This window comes from Camponotus vicinus, unplaced genomic scaffold (genome assembly GCF_025532165.1).
Source record: "Camponotus vicinus isolate PSW18456_S1 unplaced genomic scaffold, iyCamVici1.0 SCAF_6, whole genome shotgun sequence".
Classification (NCBI taxonomy): Eukaryota; Metazoa; Arthropoda; class Insecta; order Hymenoptera; family Formicidae; genus Camponotus; species Camponotus vicinus.
The window spans coordinates 14,579,198-14,596,858 of record NW_028141978.1 but is presented as its reverse complement, the minus strand read 5'-3'; the positions used below and the strand labels follow the sequence as shown (position 1 = coordinate 14,596,858).

Sequence of the window (17,661 nt, the reverse complement as noted above, 5' to 3'; positions counted from 1 at the left end):
ATGGAAGAGATTCAAGTATATTAATTGAAAGAATGTATTTTTTTTTTATTTCGGGAAAAGCTATGATTATACCTGCGTAATAATGATCGCCTCGTTCTCTGAAGTGATGATGCCGCATGGAAACGTCATCGTCACCAGGACGATGAAGCTGTGGTATCAGGTTGAGCCATACTGCCATTTTATGGCCGCGATAATGGCTTTTCATTTTTGGCTTTAATGCTGAAATAAATATTTGACGTTTAAAGATAAATGTTTTCTTGCTTCTTGCGTACCAAAATTTACCAAGAGATATAATTAATAATAAATTTATCAAGAAATGTAATTAATGTTAATTATGAGTATGATTTTAATTAATAATTTAACAATTTAATAATTTGTATTATATTACAAATAATCATTATAATTGTAAACAAATTGTGATTATTAATCTGGGAACGTTCGCGCTCCAATCATTTTTTTGTTTATTATTTATTTTGTAATCTATATTGATAATATTTTTTTTATTGGTAATATTTTTTCATATATATTTTTCTTAATGCTTCTTCGTATAGTATAAAGAAATAGATGGCAAATAAATATATATTTATTTTATAAAATTTGATACATATTTTAACAATCGATCTAAATGATTATAACATGCGTAGTTTTTTTTTAGCTTTTCATTAGTTTTTTTTTACGTCATTACAAATGTCACATTTTTTCCGGTTATAACATAAAGAACACAAGTATAGAACACACATTTTTTAAATATTGGAGATTCCCGAATTTCTTTGTTTAGAAATTGATTGATTTGAAAGAGGAATGTATAAGTGAATCAGAATATAATTTAGGAAGAGAAGAATTCAGTGAAGAAGTTGAATAAAAGCTTTTCTGAATTCGAGAATGGAATATATTGTAAATATTTAGCAATAATTTATAAAATTTTGCAAGTAATACCGTATTTACAATTGCTGAAAATAAAATGATATATTTGGAAGTATAAGATAAATAATCAAAATTTACGATCTGTGTTTATTTGTTTATAACATTTTATTATAAATAAATGAAGAAATAAATAAATAAATAAATAAATATATATATATATATATATATATATATATATATATATATATATATTTGATTTCAATATACAATTGTAAATAATTGTAAAATAATTATGGAATTGTTTTGTTCCAATTGCTTATATTGCTTTTATTTTTTCCTATTCTTTCTTTTATTTTTAAAATTTTATATTGTGAAATTGTATTTTTATTTTATTATATATTAATTATATATAATTTATATTATATAAAAATACGTATTTATATTCCTATATTAACATACAAGATAAGGAAGCCATTTAAAACAAAGCAGTTTACTAAATAATAATGAATAGAAAACATTTTAATAATTTAAAGAGGGAAATATAAACTTTATTTATTATTTTATTGCATTAATCTTTCTTTTCTCTTCCCTTTTTTTCTCTATTCTATTTATTTCTCTCTATGCCACTTTTTCATATTTTCTCCATTTCTCTCCCTTCTATTTTTTTTTAAATAAATATATTTTTATTAAGTTTAAAAATTAAATTTATGAAAGAGTGATGTAACAAGGAGTTATTTTCGTTGATCATTATATATTCTTAAATTATCGGAAAACGTTTTATGTTAGTTGTTAATTAGTTATAATACATACATGTGCAACAATATAATATTTCGATTAAAAAGACCGGGACATGCATATTAATATTAGTTAATTTAATTCGCGCCTATCATTCGAGTTAAATGAACATTAAAGTATCCGTTTACATAATTATATATATTTCCGGGAAATAAAACTCTTCACTCACCGAAGAGAAGATTCCACATTACACGCAATTAAGCTCTTGGAGAAACTTTCAAAGAGCGCCAAGAGATACATGGCAGACAGAGTCCCCGGGGACTATCACACAATCGGACTCGAAGGAACTTTTCCTCGAGGAAAGGAAGAAGGAGAGGAGGGGAGAGGAAAGAGAACGGAAAGGGAAATTTAAAAAAAAGTCGCGACATCCCGGAAACGCGGACGCGCGAGGCTCTTCCTTTCCGCGCGGCTGTGGAAAATTAAATTCATCGAGAAATAATGGAGTGAAGACAAGAGAGAGAGAAGGAGAGAAATTCCGTGTTCCTCGAGACTCACCTATCGTGAGGTACTGCTGAGAGCCTGTCTCATATTGTTCCCAAGTGAGACCGCGGAATCGCGTCTTCTCTTTCGGCGTGCCATAGTCGACCGACTCGATCTTGTGCGGCTCGTTCGGGTTGCCGGTCTTGGCGAAATTGGTGAAGAAGGTGAGGACGGCCTCCGCAACGCCCTGGTCTTGTCGGGAATAATTCCGCGGGAAGAAGGCCCCGCCTGCCACCAGCGGTAGCCCGAAAATGTACGGTATGTCTTCCCCACGAACGCTCCCCAGACGCTGCAAGAAAGATTGTAATCCGCTTAGAAAATCAGCGAGAATCGAGCGCGTGCAATCGATAACAATTGCGCGATCAAATTCCTCCACAGGTGAGGTTTCTCCACAAATAGCAAGCTACTACAACATTTACGATACGCGTGCAATTTACATCATTTCCAATTCATAACAGTTGTTATATAATATTATTATCGGCTGTTTGTAAATGTTGCATTTATTTTCAATCAATAGAGCATTAATTATTAGTCTCTAATTAATAGAATTTAGTTAATTAATAGAATTAATAATGAGATGGAGCCGGGAGTGTTTTTTTCAATGCAAGTTCATCGCTTCCAACAGCGATTAATTCATACCATCGTATTTACGCCATTTTGTATTTTGTTCCCAATCATCGTTAAATACGCGCGAAATATGAAAAGGAAAAAATATCGAAGTAGCAAACAGAGATTAACAATTCAAATAAATTCGTCGCATTAGCATTCAGTGTTCTTGATATCGCTTTCTTATATCTCTCCACGGCGTGGCTTTTTTCGCTTCGGTGGCTCTCGGCTAATTTGCTCTCTTTCTTTACGCTTATTGTTAGTAAACTCGTGCGACGACGCATTTTGATTATATTAATAACATTCACCGCGAACGTGAAGTTATTAAAGAAGGTATCTTTCGCACGGCACTTAATTAAATTTTCGTTTTGCACACACATGCGGACGGTGGCGTTGATGCTCCGAATCACCCCGTTAACTGCGCTTCTCCGCTTCGTCGAGTCGGGATTAAACAACTTTCAGAGCAAATTTCCGTGTTTCTACACGTGGTGTCTCTAAAATGTTGTGTCGGGAAGATACTGCGAGAGATTTCTGCGCTCACCATTATAAATTTTATTCTTTAAATATGATATACATCGTAATATTGGGAGATGTACAAGGGTGTCCCAGACCACCCCAGACATCCCTTTTAAAATAAATGGCTTTTATCAAAAATCGCGAACAATTTTTAAGTAAATCGGGTACGCTCTATCAAATGGTGATATTTTCAACTTTTGATTCCGATCGGAAATACGTCATTCGGATCGGAAGTTGAATTTTTTTAGGGAAACATGGTACTTTTTATTACAGATTCGAATTGTACGTGAAAAAATAAGAAACTTTTGTATCAAACGTTTTTTCTAAAAGTGCCTCTGTCAATCTTAAAATTGACCTTATTATTTCATCACAGTTACCTTCAAGGTCAATTTTAAGATTGACAGAGGCACTTTTAGAAAAAACGTTTGATACAAAAGTTTCTTATTTTTTCACGTACAATTCGAATCTGTAATAAAAAGTATCATGTTCCCCTAAAAAAATTCAACTTCCGATCCGGATGGCGTATTTCCGGTCGGAATCAAAAGTTGAAAATATCACCATTTGATGAGAGCGTACCCGATTTATTTAAAAATTGTTCGCGATTTTTGATAAAAGCCATTTATTTTCATTTTAAAAGGGGTATACGGGTGGTCTGGGACACCCTGTATATATATTCCACATATGGTCTTCTTTTCCCTTCGAAAATTGAAAACCTGTCAATCTGTTTCTTCAGGAGGGAGCTTAATGCATCGCTCGGCAGCGAGCTTACAAATTAGCCGACATAACAATTTTTTTCTCGTCCCCCTAATATTATTACGTCAAGGGTGACAAATCTCTGTCGTTCACGAGACAAAATGCGAACACGGTGCGCCAGGTCGCCCGAGGCGCTTTATTAAATCAGTGTCTTCATCGTGAAGTCATGGCCAGCGGTTACCAGCTGGGTATAGATCCAGCGCACTGAGTAGAGTGAGACGGATGAGGGTGCCACGAGGATGTGGGAAGATCGAGAGAGCGTGTCAGGAAGGGGTTGAACGGGTTGCTTCCTTAACTGAGAGTGCCGGCGGGCTACTAGGTGTCGAGGACGAACGCGTTAGTCTCTCTCTTCAGGACGTCAAGTTAATGGAGTTAACTCAGACTTAAGCAGCGTCCCCGTCTCTCTCCATTCCATCCGTCTCGTCGATAGCGGCCTTCGAGTGACGCTACATCGTTTTAGCATGGAGAAAAATCGATGCCTCTCGAAATGCATTGCGTATCGGTAACGTTAAATTGAATAATCTCCCGCTATGGTTATTTTGGTGCAAATTTCTTCCCTTGGAGATCTTTTTCCTTGTGTTTTCACATTCTTATGGTATTAAGCATCCGTATTTTAGAATGCAAAAAAAATCTATTCTTTATCTTATATTTTCTGAAAGTATTTATGTATTTTATTTTTATACATCTCATTCTTTCTCCAAAATTTCAATTTTTTTATATATTTTTTAAATATATTTTTCATTCTTCCTTCAAAATTTCAATTCTTTTATGTATTTTATTTTTATACATCTCATTCTTTCTCCAAAATTTCAATTTTTTTATATATTTTTTAAATATATTTTTCATTCTTCCTTCAAAATTTCAATTCTTTTATGTATTTTATTTTTATACATCTCATTCTTTCTCCAAAATTTCAATTTTTTTATATATTTTTTTAATATATTTTTCATTCTTCCTTTAAAATTTTAATTCTTTTATGTATTTTATTTTTATACATCTCATTCTTTCTCCAAAATTTCAATTTTTTTATATATTTTTTTAATATATTTTTCATTCTTCCTTTAAAATTTCAAAAAATGTTTTCGAAGAATATGTTCTATAAATATTATTGAAAAATTCGCAAAATTGACGATGTTACGAGACTTTGAATAGGATATTGGGCACGTCTTCAAATTGGCCTGAAAAACTTGAAATGCGTATTTCCCAAAATACTGTCTTCAAAGCTGATGTGATGAATAGCTTAAAAATTAATGGAATAATTTTAATTTGATTTTTATATAAATAAAAGGAAATACTTTTTTGAGGATACTGAACCTAAATACTTTTTTGGAGAAACTAAATCTTAATACATTTTTGAGAATACTGAACCTAAATAAAATTTAAAAAATTAATAATTTCTGATTTCCAAGAAATAAATAAATTTCAGCAAAATTCAAATATTTAATTTTAAAATGATGATACTTTGCTATTTTAATTTTTCTTTAGTGAATTTACTGAATCAGATTCAGTATTCCATAAATATCGTATAAAGTAAAATTTTATTCACTTCAGATAATTACACAGCATAATTTTTACATACGCGTAGAGACTCGTATTGACAAACAAAAGTTAAAAATATACAAGATTTTTTAAAAACACAAATGTATTTAATTATCAATAAAAACAAATGTAAAACGTCAAAAAGATCAATTTCTAATATGCTTCAAAAAAATTCCTAAAAATTATCAATTTTTTATATTGCTAAAGTAAACTCGGCCTTTAATTAATTATTAGTTGTAGTACTTGAAAAAATTGTGTCATAAAATGCACTATTTGAAAAGAAAATTACTATGATCCTGAAATTTCTTGGCGCACCACGTGAAAGGAATTTTATAAAGTTTCAAGGTCCTTTCCGTAGCTAAATGACAGCTAAATGACGTCAATCATTTTACCTGTACGTAGCCGTTGTCCTTGGACTGATGATTAAAGTGATAAAAGTACGTCTTGGCGCCTCGTCTGGCATGATAGAAGGCGATCCTCATGAGCGGCGCGACCGTGTGACCGTCGCTCAACGCTTCCATGGTCGAGTCGCGTATTATGATGGGGTGAAGCACCGGCTTATCCCAGTCCGTGTACTCGTTTCTCACCGCTGAAAAGATCTCGTTCAGATGGTAGACGTAAGCGTTGCGGATGAAGGTGCGCAGAATGCGGTTACGGTGATCCTCCTCGAAGCCGTACTGGATGTCGTTGGCGTTGAAGTCGAGGTTGGACTCGGTCGTGGAGACGCCCAGGATCAGCGGCACCTTGATAAACGAGTCGCTCGCGCGCTCCATGTCCAGACCTGGATCGGGATTGTTTTGGTCCACCGGTAGACTAGGTCCGATGCGAGGCACGAATCTGTAAAAGCATCACAGTGGGATTTACATCCCTAGTTGCGATGACAATCGATACGACAAACAGGTATTGGGTCGAATTGAAGCGAAAGCTATAACTTCATCTCGATGCGACGAAGGTAATCCGATGATAATTCAACGTGCGCCGTGATTATCCTGTAATTAGTAGTTTAATTCCTGTAATTACGAGCTTTTACTTTGCGATAAATATATTTTCAAACGAGGTCTAACGTACATCGACGAAGTGTGTCTAAGCTAGCTTAATTTTGCGACTTTTTGAACTTTCATTTAATTGCATGTTTTTTTTTATAGACGCATAATTACGGCAATACGTATACAAGGTGTCTTAAAATTAAATATCAAAATTTCGTGTGGGGGATCGAGAAACTGAGTGAGAAAAAAATTCTTCGGAGATTTTTTCATTTTTTTCATTTTTGTTTTATTTTGGAGTAAATCGCAAAAGAATAAAAATAGTTATCATCAAAAAAACAATATTAAAATTGTTCAGTTTCTCGAGAAGTATCAAAAGTTATATAGATAAAAGTTATATGGAATCGAAAAAAGAAAGTGAATTAAAACCTTCTTGAAGTAAAATTAGAGAATTAAATATTATAAATATGCAACACACACAACGCAGGATTATTGTATCCTATTTACTTGAGTTTATATATTTATATCTTGAACAATATTTTCATTAAAGACGTGACGATATGAATAAACAAGTGCAAATAAATAAGAGTGAAAAATGAAAATTTCTTTTGCGATTTTTTTCAAAGCGAAGCAAAACCAAGCACATCTCTAAAGGATTTTCTTTCTTTGGTCTTATCGAACCTCCACACGCTCTCGAAATTTTGACATTTAAATTCGGGACATCCTGTATAGCATTGGAATAATTTTTGAACGCGCAATCTTGACAGTATCGCATAATCCATTAAGAGGAGAAAAGGAAAGTCTATAAAATTATTATAAATTTGTAGCGTATGATTGCAGCCGTATTGACTAGACGTCATTTTTTTTTTCAACATATCAATCATACCTCTTGAATTTTTTACAATCCAGCATTTTCCACTTTTCATCGAAACGCATAACTTCAATATTCAGGCGATGAATACGAATCCTGCAATATATATGGCAAACGCGATTCCGCGCGTGGCAATATTTATTACAGCGGCATGCGCTATCATAAATAAAAAGATGAAAAAGAGATATCAATTCGCTCCATCTGTACCAATTTCGAAATACATATTTTATTACTTTAATTTCCCCACTGACGGAGGGAGGCGGGGGCGGAAGGGGGGGATAAAAAATTATTCGCGTCCGAGGTAAATACTTCCCCGACTCGTATCCGACTCACCTGATCTCGGGTAGCTGCACATCCAGAAGCGTCTTCAACGGTACTCCTCGTAAGCAATCGGCTATGTCATCGTCGGCCTCGGTCGAACAGCCCATCTGCTCGCCGATCTTCGTCCTGAGGTCGTTCGGATCGTGCACCGAGGCCCAGGGGCTTAGTGCGGAGCCGCTGGATAACACCACACGATGAAATAATCCTAGACAGAGACAGACGGTTGGCGTTCGCACAAGACTCGCAGGATATATCCCTTTGCGGCGCTAAACTCGCCATACATATCGAATACGGCAGGATATCGTCAATTTCCGGCCGATCGAGCGGAAGGGACGACCACAACAGGAGGCTATCCCGAATGGTTATTATCCTCGCATGGATAATTAGAGGCAGGCGTAAATATAATCGCGTTCGGGATTGTTTCCTCGATTAATAGAAGAAGAAAAGAAGAATAGAAGAATAAAAAACTGTTATCGCGAGGTAATTATATCGTTACGGGAAGAGGGTTAAAAAAATTTTCTAGGTTATGGACGATAAACATTGCAGGCCCATGTTTTGACAATCGCTCGAATAACGTGAAAATAAACGCGGAGAGTAATTCATGCTAATTGAAAAGGATATTGCGAGACCTAATTAATCTCGCTTTAATGAGCTTGCATTTCATAACGTAATGCAAAACGAAACGCCGTTTTCATGCGTCGCTTATAATATCGCTTATAACATCGCGTTCCGCTTCGGTTTTCAACCGGATAATCATATTCGCCGGCAAACATTTATGCTGCCGCTAAAGTCGTTTATCGAACGTTACCGGTTTCTTTATGAAAATCGCTGTTTCGAATGCAAACATCGTTGCTCGTCCCTGCGGCGAGGAGAAATATTAAGCAATATGTGTCCAACATAAACACATTCGCGTATCGTTGATACGCGGTACAAATATTTTATCACTTTATGTACACTTCCTCCTCCAGACACATTCTCGTTGTACGTTTAATTTCTCGAAAGTAATATCCGATATAAATCGGACGCGTCGTCCGAGCAACGCTAGAGCCGCTGGTCGGTACAGTGAGCGACAATGATTTTGTCCTAGGCGGGGCGAGGGGAGCGTAAAACTGGCCAATCAGCCGGTAGCGCGGCAGTGGCTGATTGGCCAGTTCTACGCTCCCCTCGCCCCGCCTAGGACAGAATCGTTGTACCTCACTGTACCTATTTTTCTGGCTGGCGCGTTTTTATTATCCACGGTTATGGCGGCGAAAAAAATCCCCCGTCAAACGAACGAAGATTATTAAGCCGTCCGACATGTTTCCTATCTAGTGCGCCATCAATATCGAGTCGCGGCTCCAATTTTGCAAAATGAAAAATTTCTTCTCTAATTGTGAAAAATTCTTCCTCTCTGCGAAAATTCATTTAACCTAACCTAATCGGGCGAAATATTATTGATATTCATGGAGGCACGCGGGGGAGTTTTTCTGCCAACTGTACATATACTTAGGAAACATCGTCTCATTATATTAAGTCGGTGGCTGGCGCGACGATATTTCGAAACAACGAATTCGCGGATGCGTTTAACGCGACGATTCCGCTGCCAAACGAGCCGTAAAACCGGGAAAGAAGTCGCGAAAGAAGGGAGCGATGACGGGAGAGAAGAAAAGAAAAGAGAAGAGAGAGGGGGAGGGCGAGGCGGATTTAACGTAGTCGTGTCATATGGCCATAGTTTCATTTCCTGTGCGGCGACATGGGTGACCCGAGGGTGCCCCTTTTGGCTGCTTTATCGCCATTATTATTAAGAGCCGCCTGATGCCGCCTGATGCTCGACCCATCCTTTCTCTGGAGGGTTGCCAATGTTCCGCGATATGTAACGCTACGGGGTTGAGCCGAAAGAAGATACAAATATCTTCGGTAGATATCTTATAGATAATTTTAAGTGAAGAAAGTGAAGAAACGTATTAATACAGATATACATTGATTTTCGATGATTGGCGATATTATTTCAGATTATCTCTGACAAGATATCTGCGTCTCCTCGCCAATCGCTTTTGTATAACTCAAGCAGATGATGCTGGGTCAATTACCCCGACTATTGGTTCCCTTTCGTACCAGATACGACGCGAAACGTCCATTTCGCCGTCGATCGCGGGCATATCGTGCCACTGATGATAGACATCGTTCCCTTCCTTTATTTCTTGCGAGACACGTTCGTGCGGGAAATCATGGCAACGAAGGACTCGATTTATTCGCTTCGATAGAAATCCATCGCGCTTCCAGTTTTACAATCATTACAGGCTGATGCTTTTTCACAGAGGTATTCGTGACAGAATAAAAAGAATGGCTTCAGTTTCTTTCCCGTCAACATATGTACAATTTAGTAGCCCTCTTTATTATACAAATACCTAAAAAACAGAGAGGATATTTAGATTATCGGATATTCCTTTCTTCTTCCCCCAGTGTTCCCTACCTATTCCTTTCTTCTTCCCCCAGTGTTCTCTACCTATTCGAAATAAACTTCGCTTCCCTTCTCGCCTTGCGATTTACGTCATTTCTCACCAGATCCTACCATTACACAGTTTGTACTTTGGAAACGCGTATTAATAAACGTTGCGGAAGAAATACGGAACGCTATTTTTACAAGTGTAGCGCGCCTTCTATTCCAGGTGACATTAGCGTCGCCAGGGTTAACGCCCTTAAACTGTCACGTTAAACCGCGATATTTCACCCAGGGTACCCCCAATCTACCCTTCTCCTCTCCTCTTTCTCCCATCCGGGACCCGTCGTTTCGCAACTAGCCTCGTTCCGCCAGCCAGCTGCCATAATTTCTCCACAATGTCATATCCACGATACGCGAATGCTGCGTCGCGTCTGTGAAATTTCGGCAACGGTATCGAGGGTCGATTCATTGAAATCGTTCTATTCCATCTTCTTCACGATTTCTCATCTTGGAAATTCGAGGCTTCGAGGAGGATGAGACTCGGTAAATTGGCGACAAAGTTCTCGATAAGGAGAATAACGACAGGCTTCTCTCAACAAGCGCGACGAAACAACAAGGGCGGAAATTGTATACTTTTCGTTAGCGAAGCGGCGAAAGATTAAAGGCAAACAAGAAACAACGGCGCGTGACAGCGGTAATCAGACCGGCTTACGTTCCGGGAATGGATTTTCACCCGGGGCGAACGAACGCCGGGCATCGAGCGGTCGGCTGGCTTGGCCAGCTGATCGTCGTTCAGAAACGCGGTATACCACACCGGTGACCAATCGAGACCCCTCAATGGCCTGTAATGTGCACGCTCGGGGTCCCACGCTGTACCTACTTACGACTTTAACTCGGATTTTTCTCGGATTTTAGCCGTCCACGTTCCGGACTCGAATTCTCTCACCGGGATTTTAGGAAAATTCTATCGAGAAGGAAGGAACTGAAATCCAGTGGACGTAAAATTTCTGACGTATTTGCGAAGGATAATGTCCCCAAAAATACGAACGGGTACGTTTCATATTTCATTTTTGATGAAAAACAAGAATTTGATTCGGTCCGCATACATACACACTCGCTTCTTTCGATTTCAGTGAGAACGAATTTTTGTGCGAAATACCGCTGTACGGAAATAGAGCTCGAAGATATGAGTGCGGGTAAATTTTATTTATTTTTTTTAAAAGTTTGATTTTCCAGCGTTTGTTAAATGGGATCGTTCGAAAAATATCGAACTGAAAGACGTATTTGTTCGTGACCGGCGTTTTTTTTGGATATTTTATCGAAGTTGAAAAAGTTGGCCGTTCATGTATACAAGTCACGCAATATTCGCGCATAGTTATCGATGATATTGCGCTTAAAAAAAAAAAAAAGAAATACGAAAAATATCATAGACAACGTGTTGATCTACAGAATATTTAGTAAGTTATAGCTTTGCTATAAAAAAATTACAGAATTATTATTTCGAGGAGAGATAAAAACAGTTAGTTTAGTTTTTCCTAAAAAAAAAGACATTTTTTTATTGTATCAGGAAATGAGAGAGAGAGAGAGAGAACTCTGCAGATGTGACGTAAATTTTCAGCCGATCCGGGAGGAATTTTATTTCGATGGCACGCAAATTATACTTTGAAAGAGAGCGGCGCGATATGGCAGTTTTAATTTATTTTCTTCATTCACGCTTTCACGAACAGGTGCCTGCGAAACGGAATGTCCGCGTCTACTTCCTTCACGACCTCCTCCAGGATCGTCGTATCCAGAACATATTCTCACGACTTGCCGTGACGCTTCAACTGGCATTCCGCATGTAAATTACTTCGTGCGCCTCTTGAAAATTCTATAAACACGTACGGACCTTAGGGAGTACTATACTGATTGAATCAGGCTTGAACACGTAAGCGCGAACACGAAACGCCCATCATCTTGAAGAGGAGATTGCGCGATATTTTAACCGTGAATTAATTCTATTCTTTATTACCTATTATATAAATTCTTGTCTTTTTTTCCTCTACTCTTTTTTCCAGCAAACAATTATTTCCATTAAAATCTGGAAAGAAACCAATAACAATTTTAAGAGAATAAGTATAAAATTAAATCTAAATTTTTAATATTTTAATATTTTATTTTAAATCTAAATTTTTTATAAATTTCTTAAATATAAATTTTTTATAATTAATCTATAAAATTAAGCCCTAATTTGATTTTAGTGTATTTAATGAAGCAATTTATTGCTATTGAATATACACATTAACGCAACGTAGCCGAAAATCATCGAAAACTATCGTATATCGATTATTGTGCCGATTAATAACTTAATAACTCGCTAGGAAAATCCTTTAATAGTATTACGGCAAAATTTCGTGGGTTAGCAGCCTATCAAAAAACGATTTTGCCGCTCGTAGAGATGATAAAGTAACACGCCGAAATCAATTCCGCATCCGGCGATTGTACGCGGACCAATAACGACGTGGTTCTCGAAAATCCGGGAAATGGTCCCTTTTTTTTTTATAACGTCACTGTGGCGTTTCTCTCCCCGGTTATTTTCGCCGGTAACGAACTGCAAAATAGAGCGAAGGGGTGTATGTGCGGCGTGAAACGGAAGACGCCGAGGTGGAAACGCTGTTTGGAAGCTATTTTTATGACTTATTGTTATGCGTCGTATTGCATGGCGTTCTTGGTTTTCCTCGCTGCGCACTATTCCCCTCGGGGAAATTCGCAACGCATTTCTAATCGTGATAAATTTTCATAAAACATCCCATAATTAATTCTCGGAACGCCGACGTGTACGTTTAATAAAGGGAAAATTCACGATTATCTCAGAAGGATTGTATTAAAAAATCGCGATCGAGTCAATAACACAGGTTTACAAAAAATGGGGTCATGATTGTTGTTGGGCAGCTGGGGGTCATTTTCGAAGTAATTTTCTGCGTAGAATCCGAATCCGAGGTCAGAATTGGCCCATCACGTTAGGATTTTGAAATATTTGAGGTTATATACTCGAAAAATGGCTTTTTGGGCTACTTTTGAGGTTATGTACAGGACGCACAAAATTTTTTAGCTCTTTTCTTCTAATTGCATCCTTTAGTACTACTCTTTCCCTTCAAAATGAGCTGTCGAATGGTCATCTACGATTTTTCCTTGCGACATCATCAGCGACCCCAAAAATCCATATATACAGTTTTCAGTCCAGGTTTTCGGGTTTATAGTTCAAAGTTTACAGGTTTAATGTGAATGCTCATGAGGCTGTTGGGCTATAACGGCGCAGGGTTTGGAATTCATCATGTCATCTTAAAATGGCCGTAACTTTGCAAGGAAAAATCGTAGATGACCATTCGACAGCTCATTTTGAAGGGAAAGAGTAGTACTAAATGATGCAATTAGAAAAAAAGAGCTAAAAAATTTTGTGCATCCTGTACATAACCTCAAAGGTAGCCCAAAAAGCCATTTTTCGAGTATATAACCTCAAATATCTCAAAATCCTGACGTGATGGGCCCATTCTGACCTCGGATTCAGATTCTACGCAGAAAATTACTTCGGAAATGACTCCCAGCTGCCCAACAACAAAACCTTGTAGACCTGTGTAATTTATCGAACTGAAAGATTTATTCGAAATTTTATCGAAATGCTTTTCATATGTTCCATCTGTCGATTCATTGAAACTTGATTCGTTCGTTTTTCGCGCGCGATATTTTCGGAAAATAAAATATTTTATCGGGGGAACACGCGCGCGGATACGTCTCTCGCTCTCGCGCACAAATATAATCGAAAACGTCGGCGACGCTCGAGTTGCCGTGAAATAGCCGTCGCGAGGCGGGTCTTATATATGTCTCGAGGTGCAGCGAATCAGACAATTGCCAGGAATCACACTCGGTTGCCTTCCTGATTACTCACGAAGCCAATCGCTCGTATCTCTGGTCCGTGGGAGTCGTGAAACTGTCGGGGGGACGAACGCAAGATAGAGAGACAGAGAGACAGAGAGACAGAGAAAGAGATAGAGCTCCGGAACAAGTGCCATCCCCATCCAAGAATTGGAGGAGCCATACACACCTACGCACAAATACACATGATATCCGCGGGAGAAAGAGAAAGGGAGAGGGAGAGAGGGAGAGAGAGAGAGGGGGGGGACATTTCGAGGAGAGTGTCGCACACCCGAGTCTTCGCTCATAAAAAATTACAACGGGGGGAAAACGATAAATCGAGACTGTCTCCCCCGCGCCTTGAGGAGCTTATTCCACTTGTCTTTTCCCGAGCGATGATACGTAACGTCGACGGTCTTCTCGGGACTGGGAAGGGGAGGAGAGGAGGAGGGAAAACCGCGTCCCGATCACCCATGGGAGAGGAAAAAGTGACTTTCTGAATTACACGAGAGATCGATGTAATACGAAACGTTTATGTCTTCGATGGAAGATAGACAGGAGGAGAGGAGGATGGGGGAGAAGAGGGAGGAGGGGGGGGCGAGGAAGGGAGTCTTCATTTATCATCGGACATCCCGCCGCCGGGGGCGGACAGCAGCGGAAAAGCAATCGCGTTTCGTCGACCCGGCTAGTTATATCGACGAAAAGCAAACCGATCGTTTTGCAACTTTTTTACGCAACGTCAGACAAAGTCATTAGCGTTCGTCGACGTAATCGCGTCGGTAAAACAGAACGAAACAATGCCCCGGAACAAAAAGCGGATTGCCGGACGGAAAAATCGAAAGGACGACGGAGATCGACGTATTATCGATACTCAAATCTCTCGATTTCACACACCGATGACTTAATCCGTGATTTTATTACAGAAATCGTGCTACGCGCGTTCGACGGACAGTATATTTTTCCGTATCGCGCTATGTAAAAATCTATTGATATTTTCGTAGCGTCCGCAACCGACCGGCAACGCTCTCATCGACGTTTTTTCCATTCATCCCACTCAGTCTCCCGTTAACTTTGCATAGACTTGCGTCCCGAACGACCAAACTGCTGCATTCCGCTGCAATATTAAAGGACTCTACCAAACCGGCGCTGGTTTCTTTGATATCTGCCAAAGAAGCCAGTTTATTGTTTATCGCGGATTAAAATAAAACAATAAATCTCTTTAAGAAGTCCCCTCAGCGGCAATTCAGATCTCGACCCTTTGAACGTTCCGAGAAACTTTCCGGAATAATTATAATAATGTGAAAGAGCTCGCAAAAATACAGACGTAGACGTGGAAAGACGAGAATTCGCGAATTTCTCTCTCTTACGAATTAAAGTTCGATGTACTTTCGTTGCCGCTTCGCGTGTAACCCCGCTTGTTTCCTGTGCATTTCCCGCTCCGCTCCAGAGAAATGGAGCATCCTGCCACTTACTGCAATCTCTGACCAGCGGCAAGAAGCGCAGAACCGCACCTGGTTTCGCCGAAACCACCGGCGGCGCCGACGTCGGGATCGAAGGAGCGGAAAGTGCGGTGAGGGAAAAACCGACCTACCCCCGTCCGAGACGCGAGCACCGAAGAAAAGCGATTTCCCCGAGGGCTTTTTCGCCTCTGCCTTGCCGAGGCAAGGACTCCTCGAGTGGAGGAGCGGTATGCGCGGAAGGAATGCACAAGCGAGGAGAGCGATGTTCTCCTCGAGATGTAAACTGTTTGCGCTGTTTCCGGTACAACCGGAGGCCCGGGAAATGGTCAAACGGTGGAGTAGATCCGGCAGGCCACTACCTCAAAAGGAACTCTCTCTTTCTCTCTCGCTTCCTCTCCCTCTTTCTCTCTGTCTTCCTATTACCGCTTGTCTTTCATGTTCCCTTCTTAGCGCTCGTTCCGCCTGTCTGAATGGCTATTTACGTTTCTGGCTTTTCCTACTAGTCCTAGATGGACATACGATTGATGCTGACACTTTCGAGAACTCGAAAGTTGGGCTTTTTACGAAAGAAACGTTGCTTTCCGTAAAAAGATAATTTTTAACTTACATTACGTAGAATGTATCATCATTTCGTCCATAAATAAAGCAATCATTTTTGTAATAAAAATTCAACATGTACCCTCTAAATGGAATCTGTATTATCACTGAAAAGTCAATGAAAAGTTACTGATCCCTCAATTATAAATATAACAAATGTGAGATCTCATTGAAAAAATTATTTCTAGCAATATATTTTGTAAAAAAATGTATCTAAGTTTTTAACCAGTCTTGTTTATTTTTTGTAGGTTTATTACATTTTAAGAGTAAAAAAGTGTAATATGTATATAATTATGAATTTTAAGAGGATCCCTCAAGCGTACTTTTTTACTTTTGTACCGACAAAAACACCGTAATTTTCGGAAGTGTGCCATTTTTTATTGCCTGTATAGAATTAAAAATCCTTCTCCAGAATTGAAGTATACACGCAAACGGACACGTGAAAACTCTATACAGTATAAAATTTAATTGAGAAAGAAAATAAGTATAAAATTACATTTTTATTTATCGACTTCTTAAATCAACATGGCGTCATAGCTGTCAACTTGTACAAATATTAGCTTCTTATAAAAGTTTTATAGCTTTTATGCATAAAACTGTAGCTTCCACGATTGTGTACTGCACCATAGAACATTGTCGAACTATAAAAACTGAATTTAATTGCCTAATTAATAAATGGCATTCTTCCGAAAATTTCAGTCCGTATGTACCTGAAATATCGGTAAAGTAGAGTGGAAAAAGCAGTGCATCTTCTTTATAAATAACGCGATAGAGAGAGATACGGGATGAAGATTAGATGAGGGCGCTGTAATCGTGTAAGAGTTCACCGTTCAATGAGGGATCCTCTTAATACTAAATATACGAGGGTGGTTTGAAAAGTCCGTACAAAGTCAGAGAGATGGCACCACTGGTGTGTATCGAGGTTATTTTCAGTTAGTAGCATCTCTTGGAAGAACACACACCAAGTTTCAGCCAGATCGGTCTATTTCTCTGTATTTGGCGTTCGTTTGAATCGAGGAAGTCGAGTGATTCCCAAAAAATGGATGAAAGAGAATTTGGCCATAAAATTGATGGAGTTAAAGTTCCATTCGTTCCGTATCCCCCCTATTCTCCAGATTTGGCTCCCTCGGACTACTACTTGTTCCCCAATATGAAGAAATGGCTGGCGGGAAGGAGATTTTATTCAAACGAGGAGGTGATTGCGGAAACGAATGCCTTTTGCAGAGTTGGACCAATCCTATTATTCGGAAGGGATCAACAAACTGGAGCAGCGTTGGACGAAGTGTATAAGCCTAAAAGGAGACTACGTTGAAAAATAAAAAAGGTTTATCCTGAAAAATTAAGTAGTTTTCATTTTTGCACGGACTTTTCAAACCACCCTCGTATGTTTCATTCAAAATATGAAATGGTATGTGAAGGTTTCTCTCAAAAAGTAGCAATTTAAAATAAATATAAGAAACTTTAAAAGGTACATCTTGAAAATATATAATCTGTCTGCTGCTATTACTAATTTTTTAATGAAATCCTACCGTCATAATCACTGAAATATAAGATGGAAAAAGT

At 38.5% G+C, this 17,661-nt stretch overlaps 1 protein-coding gene across 9 annotated transcripts in view; it reads right to left on the bottom strand.

The window, feature by feature from the left end:
- Nlg-5 (neuroligin 5) overlaps positions 1-17,661 on the bottom strand; it is a 254,643-nt gene that overhangs the window by 4,987 nt on the left and 231,995 nt on the right. For all 9 annotated transcript variants that reach the window (XM_083101777.1, XM_083101771.1, XM_083101772.1 and 6 more), the window contains 4 exons: positions 7,741-7,933; positions 5,946-6,390; positions 2,155-2,428; positions 73-219 (listed from right to left, as the gene is read on the bottom strand). In XM_083101777.1, the coding sequence (XP_082957903.1) occupies positions 73-219; positions 2,155-2,428; positions 5,946-6,390; positions 7,741-7,933 (1,059 nt within the window). The remainder of the gene's footprint in view (positions 1-72; positions 220-2,154; positions 2,429-5,945; positions 6,391-7,740; positions 7,934-17,661) is intronic.